Source organism: Mustela putorius, unplaced genomic scaffold (genome assembly GCF_011764305.1).
Source record: "Mustela putorius furo isolate JIRA1106 unplaced genomic scaffold, ASM1176430v1.1 tig00003870_pilon_pilon_pilon, whole genome shotgun sequence".
Classification (NCBI taxonomy): Eukaryota; Metazoa; Chordata; class Mammalia; order Carnivora; family Mustelidae; genus Mustela; species Mustela putorius.
In genome coordinates, this window is record NW_025422022.1 from 9,870,764 (window position 1) to 9,883,133 (window position 12,370).

Sequence of the window (12,370 nt, forward strand, 5' to 3'; positions counted from 1 at the left end):
CTTGGAGAACTGAGGAGACATGAGCATAATTTTAAATGCAAATTAAACTGAGGGGGTAGCAGAGAGAACACATAAAAGACAGTAAAACAAAACCTTTCAATTTTCTTAAATTAGCAGTCTAATGTGTTCTAAAGAGCAGCTCCACTCAGATCTCCTCTTAGGGGTTGCATTTCATCATAATATAAAATGGGCCAATCCATCACTTGCCTCTGCTCAGTGCTCTCGAATTGAGATTGAAGGGAAAATTAGAAGCTGTTCATTTGGGCTCCCGTGCTCAGCAGCATCGCACAGCGTCATCAGGAGCTCTGGGTGTCCTGCTGCAAGAGGCCAACAAGTGCGTGAGTATCTGCTAACTTCAAGACTCTTCCTTTCCTGTCTCATTTCTGGCCACCTTTCTTTTCTGGGGGGTGGGGGGACAGCTCCCAAAAGAGCATGTTATAATGCATTTTTTAAAAGCTGGGAAATTTCAGGCAGCTTTTTCAGCTTCTTCCAGTGACTGAGTCGCAGAAGGAAAGAGAGTTATTTTCAGCCGAGACGCTGGTGACTGATCTATGTATTAATTATAGCAGGGGAACATTTAACATATGCTAAGCTCAAACGGCCATTCCCTGCAACCCGTAGCAGTCAGGGTAGGAAGTGGATGCCCCCCCCCAACAATTTCTAGACAACTTTTCGATCCTATTAATGGTTTAATCATGTAATTCGGTTGCAATTGCAAATCGAAGTGTGACTTGGGGCTATAAACATAAATTAGTAAAGCCAAAACCCGTTTTTCAATGACGATGACACTTCTCTGCGTAAGAGACGGAAGGGGTGATGGGGAATGGACCACATGATGGTTACATGTAGATTTTGATGGTGATGATTTTGTGCCCAAGTTTTATACGGGAAACTGGTCATTTTCTTCCTTCAGAGTGGAGGATACAAAGAGGCTGAGACTGGCGTCACCTTCTGTTGCTAAGGTAACATGCTCTGGCTATTTTATGTGATAAAGGAGGTCTACTGGACTGTATACATTATTCATCGCTGTTCTAATCAAACAATCAAAATTGTTTACTTTCATCGGGAATTTAGTGAGATCAAAGACACTCCAGCTGAAATTCTTCTTGGTTTTACTGCCGGCAGTTAGTCCTTGATTTTTTTTTTTCCTCTTGCAGTAAGTATGATTTGCTCTTGGGATTACCTTTGGGAATTTTTTAAAGTTTCCTCTTACCAGATTTGGGTTCTTAAATTAAAATATTCACTGTTAGAAAGAGGAACGAATTGGATTAGCCTTCTGAGCTCAATTTGAATGACTTGGTCTTATGAATTCTTTCCAAAAACATCCTGCAGAAAGAGAGATACTTCATTTGTGCAAGTATCAGGGAGAGGTTACATATGCTAAAAAGAACCCAGCTGGCTGAATGCTTTTTAATAAGTGCATCAGCTTCCTGACAGGCCAGTGCATGATGACATCCTGGGGATCCTTGTCCCCCAAACCAGGATTCTTTCTCAAAAGCAGCCTGGGTCACGGGCAAGCAGGTGATGATCCTGGAGCACTTTATAAAATGTGCTGAAGGGAAGCGCCAAAAGGGAAGGAATCCAAGGCATTTTTATAGCAAACATGTCAGCATGTGTCATAAATGCACGGCACCTCTAAGTGGAGGCTCGGATTCCCAGGCGATTCTCCCCGTTCTAAGGGAATTGGAACTCCCTGGACTGAGGATCAGTTCAGAACGCTGACACTTAACAGAGCCATTCCTCAGACAGATCTTTTGAAAACGGATAGCATATGAATTTAACAGCCTATTTTTCCAGTTAATAAATAACAAGGAAAAACTGGTATGTTATTTCTCTTTAGCTTGAATCATCTGGATTTTTTTTTTTCTGAGTAGAATATATTTCCTTTAATGAATGTTGATTAAATGTTGCATGTTCTCTTACAGTAGAAGAGCTATGTTGAGGGTGGGTTTAGAACTGGAACTCTCAAATGAGGGAGGATCATAATGGGATATTTCTTATTCCAAAATTGTTAATATGTATATATTATTATAATATATAACAAATATAATACATTGTATATATATATATCTTTATACACACACACACACAGACATGGTTTTAAACATCTATTTGACAGTCTAAAATATTGTGAATTTTTTTTTCCTTTTCCATAGGCACACAAGTGACTATTTTGTCTTGAAACTCTGCTTTGAGAACATCAAGGATGGATTATCCCAAAATGGATTATTTTCTGGATGTCGAGTCTGCTCATAGACTCTTGGATGTTGAGTCAGCTCAAAGATTCTTCTACAGTCAGGGAGCTCAAGGTAATACAATGGGAGCAAGAGAGGAAAGTCCTCTCCGATGCATGTTGGTTTTATACTGACAGCTGGCTGTCTACTGCAGCAGCTGTAGCTCTACTGCAGAGGGTCGGTAATTGGGATTACTAAATCGAAAACGAATCTCTACCAAACTGTTGCTGAAATTGAGGCAGGCACGTAATAGAATGGATAAACGCAAACTTCTTGGATGTGGTTTTTAAAAAAAAAGAAAAGAAAAAAGCATCCTACCCAACTTTTGACATAAATGCCCCTAGGACAACTAGGTTAGAAAATGATTTCCCACTTCCTTGCACCCAAGGCATAGGTATCCAGAAAGGTATTTGGAATGCTTCCCCATCTCTGCCCCACCCCAGGAAAGGTTAAGTTTGCAGCCACTACACTTGAGGAGATCTAGGGCACCCTGACCTGTCTGACTAAACTCCAGGTGGGTTAGGGGCTCCCAAGATCAGCTTTGTGCTTCTAGAGCTGCCTTATCTGTTTTAGATAAATTCTGTTACTGCTCTGAGAATTAGCAGAGCACCCAGAGAGCAGTAAGAAGCATGCCTGTTGTGAAGTATGTATGTTTGATATGTGCATTTTTATTGATATTTTAATTTTATTGATATGTGCATATTACAAGATGGTCAGCGAGGCTCTGGTTGGCTGGCTTTTCCTGTTCCGCGGTGCATTGAGGATGTTTTGCGAGTGCATTGGAAAGAAGCTGGAGTGTCTTATGGGATCTCCTGATAGGCAGGAGATTTTTAAAAAACATATTTTCTCTTTTCCACGGAATGTTTAGGGTTTTCAGTCAAGGCTCTCTGATAATGGGCATCTCCTGCACAGTATAAGGGATACACTGAAGAGAAAGCCAATGACCGTATTCTTAAAGAGAAAAGTAGTCAAATTCTTGGAAGTCGTAAGGCAGAACTGAGAAGGAGTGCTGTTTGGGGACTCTCACTGTTAGGTGGTGACAGGTACTTCACACGGGGCACTGATGAAATCTGCTTTGGCTTTCCCAGAGGTCTCCTCTGCATTGGTTTTACCTCACTGGTAAGCCGATTTCCCATGGCAACCTCGAGGGTTTTCAAGCCTCCTTCTCTGGTTCCATTTTCCTGGGTATGATCCAGGCTTCTTAAAGCCAGGAGGGGCTGGACAATGATCTGGTTGATTTGCTCGGGTCAGTGTGCTCATCAGCAGAATTTAAATTAGCAAAAGTGATAGAACAGCTAATTCTCCCTGTGTCTCTGGTTGTACGTAGTCAGCAAATGCTCCTCTCAGCCACCTACAGAGACATGAATATGTTACTTAAGGAGACAAGGGAGAGACTGGCCAGAACCTCCAGCCTCCTCTGAGTCTGCAAGTAAGAAGATGCTAGAAGTAGATGGAGAAAAGTGGCTGAGGCTCAGTCCCCATCTCCAGACCCGTGTTTCAACATCACCGCGTCTGATGTGTTCAGTCTGAGCGGGACAATAATGTTCAGTGGTGGGGTCACCTACCTGAGCTGCGTAATCATCAGCAGAGAAAGGGAGTCGAGTTCATTCACAGTATTAAAGATGCCCACTTTGCCTGGCAGTTGAAGCTTTTCAGAAGCCTGTGGGCTCCGGGCTTCCACGGAAGGAAAGCAGGCAGGGTGTGGGAGGCTCTGAGGACTCAAAGCAGCCTGGTGGTTGTCAGCAGATGGAGTTTGGGGGTGGAGTGGTCAGAATTGTCACCATCCGTGACTGTGGTTTAGACAGCAGAGCTGGAATGACTAGAAAATGCAGGGGAGGTGGCAGCATAAGCCATTGGAGCTCCTGAGAGCACGTTCATTTTAAGGTAATCGAACGGCGTTCCAGTCAAAGGATCTTGAATTCGTAGTAAGGTGGAGGGGTCCTTAAACATCATCTATTTCGATTTTTTAAAACCTCAGCCTTCCTGAATCAGCTACCCAGGTGTATAGCCGAGGAGTTTGCATTTTAAGCAAGAGCCCCGGTGATGATTACCTAGCAGCACATCAGTCTAGGGGCCCACACTGAAGGACCAGTCCACCCAATCCAGTTTCTCTCCTGCCTTCCTGGCACAGGAACCCCTTTCTCTGCATTAGAGACAGGATCACCCAGTGGTTGCAGACCCTGGACCCTGACTGCCGGGGTTCAAATCGCGGGTCTGCCACGGTGAACCTGGACAAGCTCAGCTCCCCCTGAAAAAGACAGAAGAAACCATAACAGTGCCCAGTTCCTCAGCTGCTAAGAGCCTTAATGAAGTAAGATTTAAAGTGCTGAAACTGTCTGCAAATCAATAAAATAAACATCCCTGGCAAAATGCTATCCCCTCCTCTGTTTGAAATTTCATAAGGAAGCCACTGCCAAACAAGAACACAGCCTGAAAGGAGCGTAATCTCCTATTTTTAGTAAAAAAGAAAAAAAAAAGAAAGAAAATTAAATTTTCCATGAATTATAAAACACGGTGATGATTTTCTTGTCACATCAAAACCCAACTCCAGGCAAAATTGAAAAGTAGTGAGTTTGTCTTGGTATTCCCTATCCACCTGGTCCTTCTTTTCACATGACAAGTGAGGATCCCCCCACTTCTCCATATGCCTTCCCCAGAGCTGGACCACGTAGGACCGGTGAACCCCCGTCTCCTCTCCAGGAACTCTGCTGCCACGGCAATACGGGGCTTTTCACTACACCACCCCAGGTGTAGTGACACGTAGTCACTACTAGTGACTCACTTGGTATAGACTCCCTAGAATTTCCCCGACAACCAGTTCCTGGGCCTGATAAAGGGCTCAGGTGAGTGGACAGAGGCCTGAGGACCACAGCCTGCTCCCCTCCCTTGCAGAAACAGGTGTATGTGTTTGAGTAGAGATTCTGAGCACCAGTGAAAAGGGGGCAGCTTGGGAGCCAGCTCTTGGGAAAGGCATTTGAGGCAATTAGGGCTTCGTGCTCCGGATGAAACACCGCACACAGCAGCTCTCTTCCTGGCCAACCCAGCCCAGGGACAGGTGCATGGTAGATTAAGTAACCCCGATCCGACACCCGCTTCTAAAAGGTCTAACTGGGAGCACAGAGTGGAGCTGAGCACCCAGAATTTGGGTGACCAGGGATTTGATCCACTCAACTGGAGGGTGATGATTGCCTTTTTGAGTTGACCATTCTCAAAGTCATGGTGATACCATTGTAGACTGATCAAGGGTTCTTGCAGGTGTAAATACTCTTGCAGGGGGAAGCAAGAACATCTCAGTTTTATTTTTCCATAGTACCATCCTTATATCAGTTTTGTTTACAAGTTCATAAACTTCTTAGAAACCAAACCCTTTTCTATTAATGACATCCAAAATGTCATTAATTCCACGATACTGGAATTATAATGCTTTTAATCCCATCACAGTTATTTTTCTATTCTTTTTGGAAAGTGGCAAAGGCCTGCCTCTAAGTGGAAGATATTTTTAGCTAGTCAAAGCCAGAGAAGTCCCAGAAAGTGAAAAAGAAGGACAAAAGCCATCCGGTCTATTGCGGGACAGATTCTTCTGAAAGTCCCAGAGGATTTCAAGTCAGTCATTGGCTCTGTGGACCTTCATTTTTCTTCAGTTTGGTCCTGAGGTAGGGAAGCACCCCTCTGGGGACTCTGTTTTGGAAAGCATGATGTGTTGCAGAGAGGAGAAAAAAATCCAAGGTCACCCTGTTCATTATCCATCAGTGAAGGAAACTCTCCCAATTAATCTGTGAGTGCTTCGTCAACAGGAAAAGCTGCTTACCTAGAGGGAAGTCCGTGAAGGTCTCCATTAACTCAAAAGAATTCTTGAGGTTGCAGATACATACGGCATAGAGATCAGCCATGTCCTGACAACATGGAACTTGAGTTCTCCCATCTTCCAGGTTTCTATGATGACTCACACACACTACTTTTGTCCCTGTCATTTTTTTACTGAACAATTGCATTGGAAGGGAAGGATCACAAAACTAGCGTCATAGGATTTTCAGGTTGAAAGGGACATTGTATACATGGGTGATTCTCCTGGCTGCTCCTGGAACCAAGTGAAATGGAATTTGTGAGGGACAGACCCAGATCCCAGGACTGCATTACCAAAGAGCCACTGGGCTACTAGGATGAACGCCGAAGGTTGAGAACCACTGTTATGGATCGTTAATCACATGCTATTGAGAGGGTGGTCCTGAACTAGCACCATGGGCTTCATCTCGGGGCTAATTAGAGATGCAGAATCTCAGGCACCCTAAACCTAGAGAAGCAGAACCTGCATTTGAACAAGATTTCCAGGCAATTTATGTTAGTTCAAGAAACAATGACTGAATCCAGAGCATCTTAGAAACACCTGGCGAGATTTTATGAACTCAGGACTGGAGTCCCACAACAGAACAATTAAATCAGAATCTTTGGTAGTGAGCCTTGTACTTGGGAATCGTTTTAATTGTTCCTGGTGATTCAAATGTGCAACCAGGACTCAGATCTACTGACCTCTTGTTTTAGTGAAGGAGGTTTTAGCACATCGTGCAGCTATTCTTGCCTGAGGATCTTTCTCTATCTAGGTCCTTCCCTTAAATAAATCTTCAGCATTGGAAAGGTGCAAATGGACTTTTTTTTAAAAAAGGACTGGGCTATGTATGGGTGCTACCATGTTCATATTCACTGTATCCATTAATCCTCAAAGAAACTTTAGGAAAGAGGAATTATGATGCTTATTTCACGGATTAGGAAAGCAGCATGGCCAGGATTTGAATTCCAGTATTTCTGACTCCAATGATCCCATAGGCAGTGAAGGAAACATTCATGACCAAATCACACTCCTGGCTATGATGAAGGTCAAGGTGGTTCCGCCACGTGCCCGGATCACACAGTTTCCAGAGAGACGGTGGCCACACATACCTACGACCTCCTTGCTACACTAAGTTTCTTTTCTCCAAGACCATCAAAAAATTTAGACAATTAAATTTCCTTCCAAGAGGAAAATACATTAAAAGGCAGCCAAATGACTAAAGTCACTAGGCAATCAAATTTATGAATCCTGTTCACAATTTCCCCTCTTTTATCCTTTAACATAATTCTTGGCATTGGAACTAGGTACTATACTCATGACATCATAGAGCATCTTCTCTGTCTTGTCCAACAAAGGGAAATGCTACTTTTGACAACTGATGGATGCCACAGTTAGCAGCTAAAGTCTCTTCAATTTGCATTTGGAAATGGAGAGGAATTCATTTAAACTCTCTCTCTCAAATATTTCCCCCACCTTTTGCCCATCCTGTGAAATCTGTCAGAACTGCTATCTCTTCAATCTTCAGCTTTGAATTAAATGTACTCTAAATCTCTGGGACTTCTGACATGGCCCCAAGAGACAAGAACATTTGGTTACAACTCAATTCGTTGCAAATCATTGACAATAGTCATCAGCACAAAATGTACTCATGCTATTTCCTTTCCTGTGCTTCATACAAGACCCAACCCAGTGTCAACTCTCTGTGAAGCCTTGCCTGACTTTTCTAGGCCTTTTTTCCCACTGCGTTCTATTCATGCCTACATTATAGCCTTTGTCATATTGTGTTATTCAACTTTCACCACTTACTAGCTGCATGAACTTACATAAATGGCTTCATATCTCTGAGCGTCATCAAAATGGACATAACCCTAGCTTCAAATTCATAGGGATTTTTGAGAATTAATGGGAGTGTGCTTATAAAGTGTTCAGTACATTATTTATTATTATTGATTAATCATTGGTGCTTTTGTTTAATTATTACTGGTGTCTGTTACCTACCTAGAGAGTGGTGATCTCCCTAAATACCATTTTCTGGGTGCCTAGTATCATCCTTGGTATAGAGTAGGAGAATTAAGATGTAGTAAATGTCTCTGTTGAACTCAAGGAATGGGAATGCTTAAATCTCCATTACAAAGAGATGCTCAGGATTCAGGGAAAGAACTAAAGAACTCTTGACAATTGAATATCTGGAAAATAGAAACTTCTAGGACCTTTAAAGAATTCAAATCTTTAGTTGAAAATAAGAGGCTGCTGAAGGCCAAAGGGAGAGACAGGTAAAAAACAATTTTCAAATACATACAGGTATAAGAAATGAAGAACGTTATCAACTTTGCTAGATCTCCCATAAAACAGAAGTAATTTAAAAAGCAAAAGCAAAAAGAAAATACAGCAGGAGAGATTTTGTGTACCGTTGAGGAGCATTAACCTTTTAAATAGATTTACAGGTCCCCTGGACTTGTTCTTAAAAGAGCTCTTTAATATATGAGTCTGTGATGACTGAGTTTTTATTCTACCTAAAAGTAGAATTATGGAATAGGTGACCAGTCTACGTTTGCTCCGCTGAACTTAAGTGACATTAGTTCAAAAGCTGTTCAAAACAGGTTCAAGAAACTATCTCTGAGCTATCTCTCAGCTGAGATACATTTTCCCTTCCTTCCTGAGATCCTTACTGCCTAATCCAGTACTTACATTCTGTGGTTGACTAACCCCAAACCAGCCTCCTTCACACCCCTGCTTCTGGACAGACCCAATGGAAGGTGGCTGGAGATACCCACCTAATCCCAGGCTGGAGACACCCACTTTGAGAACCACTCCCTGGAAGCCTGTCCATGGTGCTTCTAGGAATCATGCTTAGTAAATGCCGGTTGTCTTCCTTCTTCTGGTTTGTCCCCTGAGACCTTCATGTCATGGTTTTAGATGTGGCTTATAATGGGACCTACAGGTCAAATTTGCTCCTTAAGGACTGAGGTAGAAACAGTAATTGCAAAGCAACCTCATCCTCAAGTGTGGCATGATTGCCAACTGGATTATGACCTTTTCCTCTCACCAGGCTGATGCCTCCCTATTGGCTCCTCAGAGTCCTGCTAGGACCAACAGAGCTCATCAGCCACATCCACCCATGTCCTCACGGATATGTCCTGACCAAGTAGGATACATGGAACTTCCAGACCCTGGTCTCTGACAAGTGCTTCAGAACCACTTCACATATCGTTTCTAGCCTTACTTTCATGGCACTCAAGTCCTCACCCTCAACAAATACTTGCTTTTTATCTTTTTTTTTTCCCCTTTCCTCTAAAATTCTATCCAGGAAGCAGCGTGCTGTGCTTCACTCATGGATGACAAGCTAACTACCAAGCCTTCCCTCCTAACTTCCCACACACTCCATTTTAGACCTCTAATTGCTCACACGCAGGCTCTCCAAACCTGTGTTTAATACAAGGCACACTCTGTGTGAAGGAGAGGGTGAAGGCAGATTAAGAGAAAAAAATATTGTGGAGATAGCCAGCCTGCCAATTCCATCCATAGGTAGATAACCATAAAAACTGAACTCCATTTCTGGAGTACACCACTGGAACTGGGCAATTCTCAGTACACCGAGGGCCAACAATTTACCTGCACTCAGTTTTCCCAAGTTCTTTGTGCCTTTGCTCCCAGCAAGCATCTGCTTGGCCATGATTCAAGGCTCATAATAAAGTAGGATATGGGGACAAGAGGAAGAGAGAGGAAAGACGAGAGGATGAGAAACAGAAAGGGGGAAAAAATGATATGAAAATACAATGAGATAATTGCAATCGATTAATAACTCCTACTGGCACATAAAGCACATGAAAGAGTGGATTATAGATTCAGCTCACACACAGCCAGCATCAGCCATGACTCAATTAGCATAAACAAATCACAGGTGCTTGGGAAGGAGTTCTCATTTTCCCAAAGAAATCTGTTTCCCTAAAAACTTTCAGTACCACCCTCTGGGACTAAGCTGGCAGAAGCCAGGATGGGGAGACTAGCACATTAAAATCAGTTCATGGCTAATACCATTTTTAATATTTTAAAGAATATTTCGGTAAACAATTAGACCCATATGGTCATGCAAACCACAGAATGAATATTGGTATTAAATAGTACTTCTGAAAGCTTAGGACTGAACAGAGAGATTATGTTGGAGATCTGCGTATCTTTTTTCAGTTATAAAAGCAAAGCAAGAGTAACATTAAAGTATTTGGCCAAAAAATGGGAAGGAAAATCAACCCTACACAACTACCATTGACCCTCAGAACAATAGAGGGGTTGGGGCACCTACCACCCATGTGGTCAAAAATCATTCTACAACTTTGATTTCCCCAAAACTTAACTGCTAATAGCCTACTGTTGACTAAAAGACTTACCATTGATAAACTATTAATTAACACATAATTTGTATGATATATGTATTATATATTGCATTCTTACCACACAGAAGAAAAGATTGTTAAAATAATCATAAGGAAAAGAAAATACATTAATATAGTATTGTACTCTATTTATCAAAAAAAAATCTGCTGGTGACTGGACAAGTGCATTTGAAACTCACATTCAAGGGGCAACTGTGCATATGTGTTACGAATATCTTCTGCCAATCTATGCCTGGCTTTTTTTTTTACTTTCTTAGTGGTATATTTTAATAAGTAGAAGTCTTTAATTTTGACAAAATCTGTTTTTCTTCCTATTATGGTTAGTCCTTTAACAAATCTTTGCCATCCCGAATGGTATAAAGATATTTTTCTCTGGTGTCGTTTTTTTAAAGCCTTATGTTCTTAGTTTTCACATTGAATTATGCTGTGGTCTGTCTTAAATGAATTTCCAAATAATATGGGGTAGAGGAGGGATTGTCTTTATTCAAGTATTCTTATTGCAACTGACATTCTGAAATGTGATCATTGACAATAGAATATATTATTCACCTCTCTTTTCTCTAGTTTTTTCTCCTTTCCCCCATATTCTTTATAGGCTTTATGTTAGCCAGATCAAAAGTGACTTCTCATAGATGTGGTTTATAAATCTGGGAGTTTGTCCTTTACATGAAATTTGAGTTAGGAAAATTGATGTTCCACTTTTACGTTACTCTCAAAAGACTGAAGAATTCCCAAACAGGACTTTTTCTTGAAAACTGATTATCTAAATGGCATAAAATAACCAAAAGTCAAATACAGTTCTTTGTTTATAATTGTTAATGTCGGTATACCAATTCTATAACTACTGAAATTAGAAATAATTAAATTTATTATTCTGACATGTACTATTATTTAAAATGTTTTTGCATATTTAAGGTATTCTAGATATTACCTATTCTAATATTTCTACTACCCATCTATTTCCCTATTATTCAACTACCAGAAAGTTCTCAAGCCTATTTCTATACAAGAAATTATGTTCACAATCAAATAATTTGCAGCACTTTACTTTCATTATATATATATATGTATATATATAATATTGCTTATTTTGAAATTATATGTAATTTCAACATACAAAGCACATTCATTCAGTTGGCCATTTTCACAAATATTTATTGAGCACTTACAGAGTGCCAAATGCTATCTACATGTGACTTCAGCAGTCAACAAAATGGACAAAAACCCATCTTTATGGAGCTTACATTTTAAGTAGATTTTTTACTTTGATTTATATCCCAAATATTTACCTTTCTTTAAAATTGAATATTCAGATATTAATAATACATCCGAATTATTTGCAGTAGCTAATTATATGTCCATTAAATTGTGTGCCCTCCTTTTCATAGTAAAGAGTTCTTTTGAGAAATCGCTGCCCAGCCCGAATTATACTTCCTAGACCCCCTCATACCTTTCGAAGCACCTACAATCAGTTTTTGCCAATGGAATGACAACAGAATTAGTATGTCACTTCCAAGCCAAGGTATTTTAGAAGTGGATGCACCTTCTCCATGCTCTTTTTTGGTTTTAATTTAAAATCAATTTAGTTAACTTATAGAGTATTATTGGTTTCAGGGGTAGAATTCAGTGGTTCATCAGTTGCATACAACACCCAGTGCTCATTCCATCAGGTGCCCTCCTGAATGCCCATCCCCCACTTACCCCATCCCCCACCCACCTCCCCTCCAGTAACCTACTCAGTTTGTTTCCTAGAGTTAAGAGTCTCTTATGGTTTGGTCTCCATGTTGGTTTTGGTTTTGGATTTTTTTTTTTTTCCTTTTGCTGGCTGGATGCAGATGACTCAAGGCCCTAGAGGATGGCAGAGCACAGAGGGAAAGTGCTAATCATAGCTTCACTTTAGACAGAAACGGGGGGTATCT

The 12,370-nt window shown here is 41.1% G+C and overlaps 1 protein-coding gene across 5 annotated transcripts in view; it reads left to right on the plus strand.

The window, feature by feature from the left end:
• Positions 1 to 212: 212 nt before the first annotated feature.
• Positions 213 to 12,370, plus strand: part of PHACTR1 (phosphatase and actin regulator 1) — a 550,281-nt gene continuing 538,123 nt past the window's right edge. Inside the window, exons 1-3 of one of the 5 annotated variants that reach the window (XM_045066953.1) lie at positions 213 to 338; positions 914 to 962; positions 2,157 to 2,309. In XM_045066953.1, coding sequence (XP_044922888.1) covers positions 2,207 to 2,309 — 103 coding nt within the window. In that variant the 5' untranslated portion in view covers positions 213 to 338; positions 914 to 962; positions 2,157 to 2,206. Of the gene's footprint in view, positions 339 to 909; positions 963 to 1,660; positions 1,822 to 2,156; positions 2,310 to 12,370 lie in introns of those variants that run through there. The other 4 variants (XM_013056847.2, XM_045066954.1, XM_013056846.2 and 1 more) reach the window with 4 other exon arrangements.